Here is a 16,520-nt window from a genome sequence, read left to right as displayed (position 1 = left end):
TTGCTGGTTCAGGGCTGAGCCGGGGGAGGGAAAGGAAGACACAGCTGCTGCTTTAGGGCTGAAACAGGTGAGAGACGGGAAAGCTGCCGGGGATTCCTTTTGGCTTGCTTGTTGGGGGGGGCCTTTGGGCTGCGCTCTTCCCCCCCCCGCTTTCCAACTAAAACAGGTGAGAAGTTACTGCTACTGCAGGAGGGACAAAGCAGGTGAGAAGCTTTGGGGTTGAAAGAGTTAGAAGAATAGAAGGAAAGCAAACAGCCCCCCCCCCCCCCCCCACCTAATAACCCGATCTCAGCCTTAAAAAAGCAGCCCCGGGAGCCTGCCCCCTCCTCTAGACACCTGCCTCCACCGCGTCCCTCCGGGGCTCCTGCACGGAAGCAGAAGCGGTGCCGGGGAGGGCGTTTATCCCTCCCCCCTTGACACCCCTGCAGGTCACTTTCCAGAGGGTCTCCATTAAAAACTCACGTTCCCCTCGAAGCGCCCCTTTCTTCCTTCCCCAGCACCCGCCGCGGGGGGGGGGGGGGAGTGGGACACGGGGACACTGTGGCTGTCGGGATCCCCCCTCCGGCTCCGGAGCGGGGGGGCTCCACCGCCTGTCCCCCACCCCACCTGGGGCCCCGCTCCGCGGCGGGTAGCGCCCCGGCCCCGCCGCCCCCCAGCCCCGCTCGGCGGTGGGGGAGGCAGCCAGGGAAGCCATTGCCTGTTTAATAGTTGCTGTTGCAGCACTTCCGCTTCTCTCCCAGCGAGAGAGACACGAGTGGCCAGGCCCAGCCGCACCGAGGAGGAGCAGCCAGGCACAAAGGGAGAGGTAGGGGGACGGGGCACCCCCCGCTGCCCTCCCCGCTGGCCCCCGGGGCAGGGGTGAGGGGCAGGGCCGGCCGCGGCCCGGCGATGGGGCGGGAGGCGGCGGAGCCGGCGGGGCAGGGGGATCGCGCCCGGGGCTGTCAGGTACCGGCTGTCTCCCCCCCACACCTCCCGCCCCGGCCCCTCGCCGCCCGGCCCTGCGGGCCCGCGGCCGGGGGAGCTCGGTCGGGCCCCCCTGCCCCCGGCTCTCGCCCGGCGGAGGGGCGGCAGCGGGGGCGGCCCGGCGGGGGCCGGGGAGCTCCCCGGGGGCCGGTGGTCCGGGGAGGGAGGCGGCCGTGTGCCGGCCCCCCGGCCCGCTGCTGCCCCGCCGCCGCTCGACCCGGGCCCGCGGCTGCTCCCACCCCCCCGAACTCTTCGGGGTGCCCTGCCCGCCCCCCCATCCCTCTCGACGGCTTCTCGCCCCTCCCGGGTGCGGACCTGCCGTCGGTAGCCCACCGTGCTCGCCCTCCTCCCCTGTGCCCCCGAGGTGCCCGCATGAAGCCGGGCTGCCTCCCCCCGGCACCCCGCTGCCCCCCTTCTCGCTACCGTTCTCCCCAGGCCCTCCGTTCTCACCCCTTGTAGGCCCTGGCCCTTCTCTTCCTCTCACCCCCCACGCCGCATCCCCCCAGCACAGACCCTCTGTTCTCTTCCCCCTTTGCTGGCCTGCCCCTCGGTGCAGTGGGCCTCGGGGGGTCCCCTCCGTGTACCCCGCTCCCTGCCTAGCTGTTACCCCTCATTCCCCCCCTCCCGCCCCCCCTCCACCGCTCCCAACACTCGATCCAGCAGGCAGGGGTTATCCAGCAGGCAGGGGTTTCCCCACTGCAGGTCACAGATCCTCCTTCTGGGTCTCCCTGCTGTTGCCAGCGATGCCCCACTTCCATTCTAGTGCTGGCGACGGTCACCCCCGCAGCCCCGTCCCTTCCCGCCTCCCCCACTTGCCTCCCGGGAACCCAAGGGACCGGAGCTGTTCCATTTTTATCTCCTACACCCCTAGGGTGGATAGTGGTGGGTGGTGATGGCTCCTCTTGTGTGTGCAGTTTGGGGGAGATTAGAAGGAATTGCTTTGAGCTTCCCTGATCCTCACAGTCATCCTCGTTCCAGTCTCTTCCCTCATTTTGCACTTGATTTCTGAGAGGAAGCTTTAAAAGTCCCTTTCCCCTCACTCGGTGTTAATAGAGCAGGGGAGGCTCTTGCTCCTCCTGCTTCGACTGTAGGGCCTGAAGAGGAGAGGGAGACACGAGGACCCTTTAAAAGACGCATGATCCAAACACAGAGCGAGATTGTCAGTGGCCTTTCTCTGTGTGTGTTTGTGTTCACTGTTTGTTCCCCACGCCCCATGGTGTCTCCTCTCCAGGTTGGGGTGTGTGGTGGGGGGGTCGCTATGTCGGATGACGATTCGAGGGCCAGCACCAGCTCCTCCTCATCTTCATCCTCCAACCAACAGACAGAGAAAGAGACAAGCACGCCTAAGAAGAAGGAGAGCAAAGTCAGCATGAGTAAAAACTCTAAGCTGCTATCTACCAGTGCCAAGAGGTGAGGCTGCAGTGAGTTTTCTCACTGATTCACTGCATCTTCTTCCCTTCCTCATTTTATTTTGATCCGTTCTCCCACTGCTCCCTTGCTGCTCCCATTCCTCATCTCTAGCCCTTATGCTCAACCTTTCCTCACGAAGCTGCCATTGTCTCACTTGTCAGCATCTCGGTGTAGTGAGTGTCTGCCCAACTTCACTGGTGTCTGGTGTCTCTTCCTGCTTCTTCCTCTGTTCCATCCCAAATATTTTCCTCTCTTTTCTTCTTCCAGGTTGTTGTTATGTCCCTCAATTATTTCCACTGTCTTTTCCATTTTCCTTGTGTGTTATAAGGATGGTGTAGGATTGGCACTTAGGACCTTAATTCCTTCTCTGCTACTGGCAGCTATATGGTCCTGAGTAAGGCATTGCATTTCAATGTCAGTTTCCCTCTCTGTAAGCTGGGATTGATCTAGAGTGGCTTTTTAGTTTCCAGGACTGCTTTGGAGATTAATTAATGTTTGTGAAGAGTTTTGAGTTTGCTTGCGCTGGGGGAGTGCACTGCAGTGCAAGTGGTGTGAAATAGCCCCAAATATTTTCTACCAAATATATTACTGTGTTTTTCTGTCTGCTCATCACTTATATCGAGTTTTCAATTTATGGTTGGATGTTGAATAGAATAATCCACAGCAGGTCCACTTGTGGACACTCTCCTCTAAAATAGTCTTTGGTCACAGCACAGAGTGGGTTGGGTTTTTTGGTGGTTTTTTTGAGAATGAAATAAATTTTATTCCAGAAAAATATCTATGTGGGGAGAGATGTCTGCATAGAATAGTAATTCCAGAATAGCTATGCCAGTCAGTTTTCTTCACCTGGACAGACTCTTGGAGCCACTCCGTTCTTTAAAAAAAAATGTTGTTACCCTTTATTATTTATTCTGTGTTTCACCTGAACTCAGCACCAATGGTGCTCCAGGGAGCTAAGCTGACAAATGGAAGTTTTCGAGCAAACTTGCAGTACTTCTGTAAGAATAATAAACCACCTCACTAAACAGCATTGCCAAGCAGCACAGAGAGGTTGTGTCTGTAGGTGTCAAAAGTGGGGTTTTATGCAAATGCCCTGTTGTCACAACTAAGTTCTCTGTTGCTTTGTAGAATTTAGGCAGTTTGGTTATTCCAGATCTCCACTCAGCAGGTTTCCATGGCAAACTGACATAGATAAGTGGCAAGCAGTGTTTACATGTCATGCCCTTAACTATTTTAAAAAGAAGGTTGTAAACTGCCTAATATGAAAAGACTGTGGTTCCCATGTAAGACAAGTGGAAGAGAGGCAGAAGATGCTGGCTGAGTTCAAAGGAGAAGGGAGGCAGACTGAGTGCTGGGTGGGGAAATCTGGAGGGCAAGGCTGAGTGACAGTAATGGGACTCCAGGGAAGGGGATGATAGCTGGTTGGGCGTTTCGTGGCAAAAGCAGTGTGAGCCCAGAATAGTCTGGGCAGGGAGGACAGGGTGTTGTCTGAACACAGTGAAGAGAGGGAGCATCTGGAGTCCTGAGGGAAGAGATGTGGAGATGTTGTGTGGCTCTTGAGGGGAAGAGAGGGGAGAATTGAGGGTGGCAGGAATGTGCAGGAGCCTTGGAAATAGATATTCACCTTCCTTTAAGTGTCCTTGGGAATGGCGCAGTTATTCACTCCCTTGGGGCTGGTGTTTTTTCTCAGGGTGGTGATGGGAAGCTGGGGGGGGGCAGTGGGGGAGACCCAATTTGGCAGACTGTTTCTCTCAATCCAGCAAGACAAAATAACTTTTCACACTGCAGCTTCCTCATAGCACTTGGTGCATCACATTTGCAGAGGTTTTCCCTCATTTACAGGCTGGTTGGCGGAGTCTTTTCCACTGCCCCTGTGCGGTCGGCATCTTTATGGGAGCACACAACAGGGCACCTGTCTGGGTTCAGTGTACGGTGCCTGTCTGCTTTTCTGATCGTCACTGTAACAGGGTGCCTGTCCTGTGTGTTTGGGCTGGTGGGAGTCTGCAGCTGAGCATGCACGTAGTGTTGCAAACTTGGGGTAACTGTATGTCTGCAAGGTGTATGTGTTAACTGCTATCCCACACAGTGACTTAACTTTGTTCCTTCTCGCTTTTATTGCCACAGGATTCAGAAGGAATTGGCTGACATCACCTTAGATCCACCTCCCAACTGCAGGTTGGTGTCAATTCCTTCCCTGAGGAGGGTGGGGGAAGGTGAGGGGCTGAAGTGTGCCTCTGTGTGTTGTAGCTGTCCTCGGGGCTCTGGACAGTGCAGAGGAATGGCTGTTCAGGGGGCTGACAGTACTTTTGTGAATGCTTGGATGACATTAAATAGTTTTCAAGTAGGGGTGCCTCCAGAGGTTATATGTGTGTTGATATGAATTTTCTGTTTGTTTTGGGGGTTGTTTTGGTTTTGTTTTTTAACAATTGCATTTTAATCTGTTATACTGCTTTGTGTGTATGTCTCTGAAACTGGCCTATAAAGAAGAGTGTGAAACTTTCTCCTTGTTTGTTTCTTCTGGTTTATAAATCTGCACTAATCTTGTATAAATAAGAGTCCTGCCAAGGAAGTAGAGAATAGTAAAATGCTACGAGCTTTTTAGCTTAGAGAGTTGTGCTGTGAACAGTAACTTACAGCGGAAGAGAAGCGTGAATTCATCACTCAGTGGGTGCCCTACAGGAGCACACATGATAGTTGATGAAATAACAAGCAGGGATATTCTGTTGCCCTTTATAGAGCAACTTGTTTTTAAGAATATTTTAGAAACTTGTACCATTTGTTTGAAACATCTAGCAGGTTGATTTGGTTCATTGCACGGTGGCCTGAGCCTCTTTGCATTTGGAGATGAGACAGTAGTGGTATAACATCTTTGGTTGTGCTTGTTCATTCAAGAGGAAAGTGGCTTTCAGTCTGGTCTGTGTTCGCTGTAGTTGCCAAAGCACAACTCTGTTCCCATCTTCTTGCTGTGGCTGAGGTTTGAGGTCTTTTGATGTTGGTAATAGCAGAAATCAGAAAAAAAATAATCTGTTTATAAATAACTATTTAAGTTGGTCTTTTTAGTACTGAGTTGTCATCTACTAATGCACATGAACCTTTTTATTGAAGCTTTTTGCCACTGTTAGTCTGCAGGGAGGCATTAGCAAAGGAGTTAGCCTGACAGGTCCAGAGCTACTATTTCAGTACCAGTCCCAAGGATCATAATTAATGAAAGGAGGGATGGGATGAGGAATGTGAGCAGAGGTCCAGGCTGACACTAGGATTTTTGTGCTGTTTGGAAGATAACCAATGAGCTCCAAAATCTTTAGCTGTGACAATATTGTTTTAGTGATAATAATGGCTACCAGAATATTACAAGAGCTTCCAGCTCTTGGGCTGGAAGTGTCTGACCTGTCTGTGTCCTGGCTCTGTGTCAGGATGAAGTCCACATTCCACTCCTCCTCCCACCATACCCTGGTTTTCATGGGAAAGAAACCCAGAAGCACAGCTCAGAAAGGTGCTGTGGCTTGCTTTCTGGATAACCGAGTCTGGATCATCAAGGTGCTGGGACTGCGGTCTGAACTTCGCAAATCTATCTAAAAGCAGTGATAGGATACAAGTGTGTCAGATTGCAGGTTTCATATGAAGGTTTGTGTAAATAACATTAGAACCCTAATTTGTCCTTGTTTCAATTGGCATCATGCACAGGTAAAGACAAGCCAGCAGACTACCTCTCAAAATAGAATATAGTTTTGATTTTTCTTTTTTTAATTACATAGACTGCTGTGGATAATGTACTTCAAGGCCCACATAGTAAGTTGGTGTTGTTTCAGCCTTTATAAATATTTCTAATGGTAAAAATTGGTTCATAGTACACATAGTGATGATTAATCTTCACCCATAATGCAATTATAAGTACTCTGCATTACTTCCGATCTTCAGATGAATGACAGTGAAGGCTAGCAACTCTTGCAAATAACAATGAAACCAGTGTAATTGTTACTGGCTTTTAATATGTTGGTAGGTAGGAAAACGTGAAGGGGGGGGTGTTGGGGGGTGCTTGTGTGTGACCAAAAGAGTTTTGGTATTGCTCATCTTGGGGTGAAGTCATCCTACTTCAGTAAAGATAGCGTTGAGAGTGAAGGAGAACAGCTCTCCTAAAGGCTAACAAGGTTCCAGTTGCACAGTCAAGCACCAGGAGTTTGCTTCTGTAGCAGTAGGTTTGTAAAAGGGTTAGGCAGGTGCTAGTTGAGACAATAGTGAGATGAGGTTCAGCTATCGCAGTTGTGGGGAAAGTTTACCTCTTGTGGAAAAAGAAATACAAATAGTCAGTTGGAGAGTGAGAGGAGATCAAGCAAGTGAGAAACTGGTTGCTGCATGATGTTTAAGGCTGCCAAAACTTGCTCTGAGGAAGCCTGCGAACAGTGTCACTGCTTTCCTTTATTTTTTTTTCCCTTCGTATGAATGTTATTAGCATGCTGTGAGGGAGATATTAAATACATAGTTCCAGAACTTAGTTTCAATTTCCTGCCTTCGTGACTTTGCTTATCCTCACCTTTCCTCTGACCTCCAGCCCCTCATCTCTCTGCTCCCTTTGTGCTTCTACAGACTTCTTTCAGGAGGGGTGGGCAGTCCTCTCCTTTTAGGCATTTCACTCTCATGCAAGACTAATCTCAAAACTTAGATATTCAGGGAGCTATATATGATACCAGGTACTTCCTACCCTGCTGCCAACTTTAGGGGTGCCAAAGTCTCAGAAGTCAGAAGTCACATTTGAAAATGTGTGTCCGAAACTGTATCCTGTGTTACGTTGGAAATGTCATTCTTTTTTTCTGCTGGACATTTGTTCTTACACCCCTCACCACTGTCTCTGTATTTTCCCCTTTTCAGCGCTGTGCCCAGTATTTGGTAGCCATTCATCATTGGCTGTGCTTTAATTTTTGGCCTCGTTGCAAAGTGCTGTTCTTCTTCCAGTCTTATTGCAGTAATGGGAGTTCAAGATATTTAACATACCCCAGAGCAGCTCTGCATATTGAAAGAAAAAGATTTAGGTTGTAAATGATTTTTAGTAAGAACTGGTTTCTTTTTTTTTTCCTAATAAAACACCACATAAGATGCAATTACAAATAATGAAAACCATTTGATATTTCAAACAAAATAGCCTAAAAACAAATGACTTTCATTTTTATTTTTGTAGCTTGCAGTGACTGTATTTTCATGTGTGTAACCCTGAGATCATCTGTTTAACAAAAAAAAACCCAACAAAAAAAAAACCCAAAACAAAAAAACCCAAACCCCAAGCACACTCAACACCCTGTGATTGAGCAGCTGTGTGGGTTTTACGCATATGTGGGTAATATGAGGAGAAGTTTATCTCAGAACTTCCTCTCCCCTCAGTAGTTTCCTTGCTTCTGGTTTTCCATAGCTTGCCTGTGTCCCCCAAATGCTTACCTGTGCTTGTCTCTCGTTGACTGCTTCATCATCCCTTGTAGTCCCTCACATCTCCCTCCCCAGGCTGTGATTTTGCTTTTACACAGGCTAGTACAGTTACTTGTACAGAAGTGCGGAATATGTGCATGGAAATGCAGTATATATTTGGCCTGTGTTCAAAAAGTAGATTTTTAGACTTGAAGACATCTTCTAAAAAGGTACATTTAATACACTTCACAAGTTCGTGGGTTCCTGATGGAGGCAATGGCCTAGTGTAGGATATGTGTAGCGTTTGGCTACTTCCGAGTGGTTCTTACCCTGTTCATCATTTTTGGTAGGCTGGTGCTCTAGTCGTCTTTAATTTTCTGTTGTCTGCAAGGTGACTTGACTTCTGATATTAATACTGGTTATGAAACTTGTGGCTTTCAAGTTCAAAAGGTGGTTAGTGGTTAATATGAACTGGAAAAGAGCTGTTTGGACATGAAGTATTTAAAATCTTTTAAGAGAGTACCTGGTGATTTCTTCTACTGCTTTGTATTGTATCAGAAAGTTATAACTCTTGTTTTAGAACTCAAAGAAGGCACCTAAAGACTTTGGACTTTTGGTCTTCTGTGTGTGTTGGTGACAGAGGAGTATGTCATGCCAGTGCGTTGGGTCATGAAAATCTGCATCCGCGACTGTCTGCAGATATCAAAATACGTTTCCATCTTGCTACGTAGGCAGACCTGATCTTTGTTTGTAGGTAACACTTGTATTGTGCCAAAGCTTTCCTTCTGTTACTGTGACAAGGTTTCTAAAGCTTTAACAGAAGTTAATTAAAGCTTTAAGTACTGTTTATTCTCTCTGTCATTTATTTGACCTCTGTATCTAAGCGTCTCCTGATAGTAAATCTGCTAATTGCTGTGAGGTTATGAAATAAATGTTTTTCCCCATTTTAGGGATGGGGAGTTGCAGCACACAAAAACCAAGTGACTTGTCCAAGGTCGTGCAGGAAGTCTGTGGCAAAGTGGTGAAATGAATGTAAATCTCCTTTGTTTCAGGCTAACTTGCAGCTGAGCTGTTCTGCTGGAACTGTGCATCGGTTGCGTTATGAGCAGGGCTTTGAATTTGTGCTTTATTGGGTGTCTGGTATTGACTGTATGTAAGCATGGTAATTTAATGTTATTTTTCCCATCTGTGTAGAGGGTCCAAAATGGATATTAACTAGAATTAATGTTTTTTAATCTTTCTTACCCAAACTGAAGCAAGTTTGTCTCCACATGGCTCATTTAAGTCCATATAGGCAGGACCAGCTGTTATTTAAACAAAAATAATTTTCAAGTCTTTACTGAATGAGGCATTTGCCTCCAAGGCTTCCCACTGCTTCAGAGTGAAATGCTGTCACAAATTCATTATTTAAATAATAATAAAATACAGTTGTGTTTCCTGGCTACTTTAGCCCAGTTTTTGTAAATTCACAGAATAAGGACCAGATCTCCCTAAGAGTCTTGTGAAAGTTAACTGTCAGCACTTAATAAATATATGTCTCAGTATAGATGGTGGGGAGGAGTGCTCTCCACTATAATATGTGGAATATTCATAGTTTTCAAAACTTTGCAGTATGGAATTAAGGTTTCTTGGCTGGAGAGAAGTCTGCAGAAAATGTATGGCTCAAAGGCTGTTTTGAACTCAATAGTTTCATATTATAATTAATATATTTCATCTACATACCATGAAAGTCTGGCATTTGTTTTGATTACATTTGTTTTTATGGTGCTTGTAATTTTTTGCAAATGTATTTTTCTCAATACCTCCAACACCAATAATGCTTTAAGTGCTTTTGCTTTTAAATCTAGTGTATTATCTAAGGGTGGACTGCCACTGTTAAACTGTAATAGTGGTGTCATTTTTATGTTTTTCATGCTTGGAATAGCCCTTCCTGAACATGGCCATTTTCTAGGATAAGCTTTCTAGTCTTAGATTTTGTAATTAAAAATCTTACTTTCAGTAAGATTTTTTTTTTTAATGTGCACACTCACATTATTAGAGCAAGAATGATAAAAATGATGGGTTTTACTTCCTTGTAGATATAAAAAATGCAGATCACGTTTAATGAAAATTATCAGCTTGCAAAAGTGGTTTTAGCACTTTTTTCCTGTTTTGTTGTTGTTCCCCTCCCCCCTTGTGTTTTTTCTCTGAAATGGGAGTGTTTTCTGTGAGAAGTTTCCAGCTGTAGGGATAGGAAGGACCTTCATAATTAGTGCTGTGTGTAGTTGAAAAATATCTTTTGTGATATAAACTACCAGTGGTTCAGCATTCCCTCCCCCCTTTGTTTGGCATATGATCCCTGGAGAAATAACTCTTCCTTTTGAAATGGTGTATTAACTAATTTAGAGATCCTCCACAGCTGTGTATGGTCTAGCTTGCAAACCATAAAAATAATACCATTTCTACACTCGGTGAATTCAAAGTACATGTAGGTAGCAGCTCCTGCAGGCAAAGTCCTCCGCCTGACGTACTCAGACAATAGCTGCCCAGGAGCAGCTTCTTTACTGTGGATTGATTAGTTAATATTGCAGGAATTCACCTTTCTGAAGATATTCCTGGTTTTATTTATTGGCTCCCTTTAAAAATCAGAAACATTTTGATGGCCAGGCTGCTCGGACACTGTGGCAGGAGCTGGCTGATGCTGAGGTAGATTTTGTTCGGCACATCCCGGCTCAGTAATTCCCAGATGAACTGTGTTCTGTGCTCTTGCATGCCAAACATCGGAACGATGAATCTTGAGCGGCTGTGAAATTGTATCATGGCTAAGAACAAAGAGGATTGAAATCCCTTCTGTGCGCACTCTCTTGTATACCACTTAATTTTATTATTTGACTTTCAGCTTTGCTGCCCTTGGAGGGCACTGTGCAACTGTGTTTATGATGCTGCGTATCTCTTTTATCTGACAAATTCTAGTATTTCTTCTTGATTACGCAGTCTTTAATTTGGTTTCATTTCAGTTGTATTCCAGCTCTCTGTGTCTAGATTTTTGTATTGGATATGTGTATAGCAGTAGGTTATATGTCTGGTTTTGTTTTAAGAAATATTAATGATAATCTATGTGGTACTTTATAGACATAGACGGGAAACACTGTGTGAAGTATTTGTATTTTAAGGGCTTGAATCTGTCTTGTCTTTTTATATGGAGACAAAATTATCCATGGAGAACTGGCTAGTCAAGGGGATTGAGAAAGTGATAGGGGATGGTTTTGTGTTTGAGGATTTCAACAAGGGCAGGTTGCTAGTGATTGAGAGCTTTGTGGTTTCTGAAGAATGGGTTGGTCTTGAGAGCTGATAAGATGCCATCTGACAAGACGTTAACTTTGGCCCCACTGTCAAAGGGGGTTGTGCTGGGAATGGTGACAGAGCTCACCTGCACCAGTACAAGTTAGTTATGTTGATGGTTATTGATGGTTGTCGATGGTTATTGATGAGTTAGTATGTAGCGAAACTTCCGCAGCCTCTGCCTGCGCTCTTCTGTGGTTGTACATGACAGACCAGCCTTCCATACAGCACCTCGCTAAAAGTATTTAATGTATTAAACAAAAAGAAGATATTGTTTTATGTGAATGGGTTAAGAGATTACTGGATATCTGTGCAGACTTGCTCATCACATACAAAGTTAAGGACCATGCTTTTTCCACCAAGGAAAGTGCTTTAAACTAAGTTAAATTAATGATGTAATTTAGTCATTATAGTAGAATCTTGCCAATCGGTACATTTATTTGAATAAAATAAGTTTATACTTATTTTTCCCTCTGAGGCTTAACAGTGGAGGTCTAAATACCGACTTCATTATTTTACAAGATGAACTAGAGAACATGTATTGTCAAGTACTATAAATAAACTACAACTGTCAAAATAAACACTGTACACTCTGGAATTCAGGCGGGTTTTCGTGTTTCTCTTGCCAATTTGCAAATTTCAGCAACGTGCAATTCGTCTTCCAAGGCATTTGTGGAAAGTGTAATGGTTACTGCAGTGCATTTAATACATGTTTTTCTGTGCATGAGGGTGTGCATGAGGGGCTAATTGACATTGCCAGGAGAATATATCACATATCTGTATGCTTAACTTGTGACATCTAATATGCGATGTTCTTTTCTTTATTAACCTGGACTCCCTGGGATGGGGTGGGGAGGGAGGGGGCTGGGGGAGGAGAGTGGGGCATGCAGGTTATAGCTCAGGGCAGATGTAGTGTTTGATTCCCCACACTTCCTTTAGCCTCTTTCATGATTTCACAGCTGAAAATATAGATCAGGTAAGAATAAGTTGGACTGTTCTGAGAACTGGGTCCAGGCCAAGTTTTGGCAGTTCATTTGTTTAAGAGAAAATACGAAGTAATTGGATTAAAGAGGCTGTACGATTAATGATGTAGAGTCCTGTTAAATTTCTTTGCTTCTGTATTTCTGTGAATCAGTGCAGAAATAAGGGCTTATTTCCTCCAAAAGCTTTACCTTTCAGAATCAGAAGTGAGTGTGAACTAAATCAGCATGTTAGATGTATTTTGCACTCTTTGTATCAGCATAATGATTATTTAAGAGATTAGAGAACTGCATTTCTCATCTTTCCCTGTGGAGCTGCTGGACTTGCTGGGAGGACAGAGAATCTTGAACTGGTATGGAGAATTGTAAAGGCAGCAGTAAATGCTGTGGGCTGGAGGGGAGATGCATCCTGAGGCAGGTCGACTGCTAGTATTTAATAGTATTTGTGGTGTGGGTATCTGAGCAATAGGTTTTTGCCATTGAAGCTAATCCCAGTGTCTATTAAGGAGAAATCAGGAGAGGGGTCTTGGGGTCTTTTATTTATTTATTTATTTAGATGGCTAGGATCCCACAGAGAGTTGCACACAGGAGTGAGAAGACCCACAACACTAAAAATTAATTCTGAAGTCAAAGGTATCTTTTCACAATAAATTGATGAAAAGAAGAAAAATACTTCTGGTATGGACTCAGAACTTTGTCAGAATTTTTGGAGAAAACAGCAAACCTTCAGGGCAGTAGTGATTGTTATACAAGGAATCCTGTCAGGGTAATTGTCTCAAAGGTTTTGCATGCAGTTTGAGTATCTTCACTGAAATTTTAAGGTGCTAATTTAGGTGATAACTGTTATGAATATGTGATGTTTGAAATTTTAAAGAGGATAACTTCTAGAAAGTTTCAGTGTGTTGTTTGGTGTTTCGAACAAATGTGAACTGCTCTGAGAAGTGGCCTAATAAATGGTGGAGGAAGTGCAATATATTTAATTAAAGCAGCATTTAACTGTTGCAGATGGCTTTGAAAGATTGCTAAAATGCAGACTGTTGTAGTAACATAGTTTGAAAGCAATTATATCAATACTGTAGTATACCACAAAAGGTCATTTCATCAGAAGTTTCTGATCAATCAAACTGATCGTTGTAATACTATATTTGCACGTTATTTCCTGTATGTCTTGGTAACCTTTTTAAAGGAGATGAATTGGGTGATGCATTCAAGCATTTATAGCTGGTGTCCTCCTTGACTTCCTTCTAAGTAGTTTATCAATAAGAATTGTCTGGTTTTGTTTCTGATGGGGTAATTTGCAATTTGAGAATCTCGTCATATTTTGTAGTGCTTTGGCTTCTGATAAAAGTATTTGCCTACTTACACTAGGAGGTCTGTGGGAGAGAGGGAGAAGACTGAAGGCTTTAAATAGTTGTGCCGAATAAAATCTTAAAATATCATGAATCTGACTAGAGTTCTCCATTGCATTAAAACTGTGGGAATACTTTCCTTCTTACTTGAAATTCAAACTTCAACAGCACCCTCATGATCTAGGAAATCAGGCAAGAAGACATATACTAGCAACAAGAGTGACCTAGGAGATCTAGGTTTTGAATGTAACTAGTGTCAGGCCTTCAGCTGCCCTGCTGCTTGTCTTTCAGTTGCATCCCAGGGTTGAAGTCTGTAGTGAAATTTTAATACTTCCTTTAGAATAACATTTTTCCAATTTTTTCCATCCTGTCACTCCTATTATGAGGTTAATCAGATTACAGGCATTGGTGAAACTGGGAAAATGAATGAGTTGTAGGTGAGGAATGGAAAAGGACATAAAACCACTTTGAGGCAGAAGGGTGTTATGTTCCTATGGACAGCAAGATTGTGCAAGATGTTAACAGTGACCATAAGGGGCGGCAGAGAGAGATGGCCTGTCAAGGTGGCTGAGGCAATTTTACACTGGTTGCTGAAACAGTTGTGGCAAAGGTAGAAGCGGAGTCAGACTGATCCTTTGCTCCGGCAATTTAGCTCCACTTTCTCATTGCCTTCTATAAGGAGCAGAAGAGATGGGGCACCCTGCTCTTGAATGAATGGAGAGGGCCATCCATGGGCTAACCTGTTCTTGGGCATGAGTGAATTTTTAAAACAGGCAAGCGTGCAAGCTGCTGCAATAGTTTTTGCTGTGCTGCTTGCATTACACCTCACCTGGGAGGCAAAATGTTCATATAGCAATGAGGTCAATGCTTTTATACAGTCTTACACTGTTTACAGTGTTCTGTAAATCAAGAAGGCACAGCCTGCTATACCTTAAAGAATACATGTAGCAGGTGTCCAATTGTATCTTTGCAGGCCTCCTTGAACCACTGCATGAGCCACACATGGCTCTTGAGCCATGGACTGTTGTCCTGTATCTTTAGAAGTGCATGAGTGAGATGTGAAAAAACAACAGGGAGGAATTGGAGAAGAAAATTAGGGGAGTGATAGCAAGAAAGGAGCAGAGGGAGAGAAAGGCAGGAGTGGGTATAGAGAGAGGGGACAGAGGGGGGAGAGAGAAATAAGCAAGCAAAAGGAGTTAGGAAAGTTAAAAAAGTAAAGATCACTTGAAACTCAGTAAATCCCAATCAAGTAGACTAGTATTAAAGATAGGACGTTGCAAATTTAATTTGTTGAAGACCCTGTGAACCTGCATCTACCGAAAGAGCACACCTTGCTTTTGTAGCAACTGGAAGAGAAGCATGACAAGAACTGGTCTTCTGTAAATTCCATAATACTAGAAACAGAGACATTCGCTGAAACTGTTAAGAGATCTTTTTAGAACAGATTAAGTCCTTCTACCCAGTAGGCAATGGAGTTCTAGAAGCTGCTCCTGCAGGCGGTCGTGGAGGCAGATAGTATCAGCACAAGCAAAAACAGGCTGAACAAATTAATGGGCAATAGGTCCGTAAACAGACCAAAAGAGAAAAGGCAGGGACGTACCCTTAAGCATCCCTAATCCAGTGGCTGTGGATGCTGCAGGAGTACAAGGGGAATGGATTGTTTCTATGTTCCACTTGGCATGGCTTTTAGCCACGTAAAATGTCCAACTTCTGTCCTTTTATGGAACAGCTCTTGCCTCTCCATTTTATGTTTTGCTGTTTTAAGCAAGCTCTTGTTTCCTATCACTCAGCCACTTCTTGCTTTTGTGAAGGGTTAACCTTCATGCATTTGTTTTGCTGAATTTAGAGTGCAAAATTTTCAGGGCAAAGGATTTCTTTCATTTTTGTCTGTGTTTGCAAAGTGGTATGTAAATTTCCAGCTATGTTTAAATGTTCTTTAATAATAAAGTAGGTTTAGTCCTTGGGCTTGTAGATATTTCTCTATCCCTTCTTCCCCCCAAAATGAAGTTCTGCTTATGTTGGACATTGCATTTTTTTCCTTATCTGATTGCGGTAAATAAGTGAGTTGTTTTATTCAGCAGCTATTGTTTTATCTTGAATATGTGATTTGGTTATTTTCCGGTTTTATGCACATCAAGGTTATCACAGCTGTTACTTTGTGATACTACTGCATTGCAATGGGATAATGTGTTTTGAGATATATTAGTGTTGGGTTGTTTTGTTTTTTTTTCTATTCCTGGATAGTGGCAGTGAAATAATAAAGGTGTCCAACAGCTAATCTCTCTCTTTGCTGTCTTTGTGGTACTACTTCACCTTCCACCTCAATAACTAGGAGGACTGTAACTATTTGTTAGGGAAATATTAGCTAAATTGCAGAGTTATTACATGTGCTGAGACATTCCAATTTAAAGTACTTAGTATTCAGTGTGTGTACTTAACTCCTAATGACTATAAATATTATGTTACTTTTGAGGTTTTGTAATGTATCAGCTACGTCTTGTACATTGTTTTTTCCACAGCAAATGCAAATTTTCTAACCTATAGATGGTGCAAGATGTACCCTCTACATTGCTTTACAAGGATTTTTGCTTTGCTTTTCATAGTAGATCCTTATTTATGAGGAGATGTAAAGACAAATAATTTAGCATTGAGATTGTTCAGGTGCATGTTTCACTGCAGCACTAAGTAGCACAGAACTAGCCGTGTAGGACATGTTAAATAATTACTACTGGATTTTGTCAGGAAAGACTGAAAAATAGGGATTGGATAGTGGAGCCTTTGTATGGTAACACTTTGCAGCGGGGATGCAATGAACTGGCAGGGTCTAGCTCTAAGCTGTAGCAGCAAAGGGCTGAGGGTAAATGGGGATGTGCTGTAACCTCTCGTGGCTGGCTGAGCAGCTGGATGGGATTTGTTAGCGATTCACAGCTTGTCTTAAATAGAGATAAGGAAGGAGTGCTGATTGGGGTCTGGATCTGGGAAGGAGACTTGTCTGTTACCTAGTGAAGTCTGTTGTATTTGCAGCGGTCTTCATTGATTCAGAACAAATGGAGAAAAAAAGGATGGAGGTAGAGTTGATGACTGAACTGTGACATGCTAGGAG

The 16,520-nt window shown here is 44.2% G+C and overlaps 1 protein-coding gene across 1 annotated transcript in view; it reads left to right on the top strand.

Moving 5' to 3' along the window:
* The window catches only part of LOC104047683 (ubiquitin-conjugating enzyme E2 E1), a 44,793-nt gene that overhangs the window by 129 nt on the left and 28,144 nt on the right, over positions 1-16,520 (top strand). The window contains 5 exon segments of the mRNA XM_064444275.1: positions 2-67; positions 167-203; positions 741-805; positions 2,195-2,373; positions 4,498-4,548. Of these exon segments, the coding sequence (XP_064300345.1) occupies positions 2-67; positions 167-203; positions 741-805; positions 2,195-2,373; positions 4,498-4,548 (398 nt within the window).

Source organism: Phalacrocorax carbo, chromosome 2 (assembly GCF_963921805.1).
Source record: "Phalacrocorax carbo chromosome 2, bPhaCar2.1, whole genome shotgun sequence".
Classification (NCBI taxonomy): Eukaryota; Metazoa; Chordata; class Aves; order Suliformes; family Phalacrocoracidae; genus Phalacrocorax; species Phalacrocorax carbo.
Note: the sequence above shows the minus strand (reverse complement) of the source record. Positions and strands in the feature narration are given on the sequence as shown.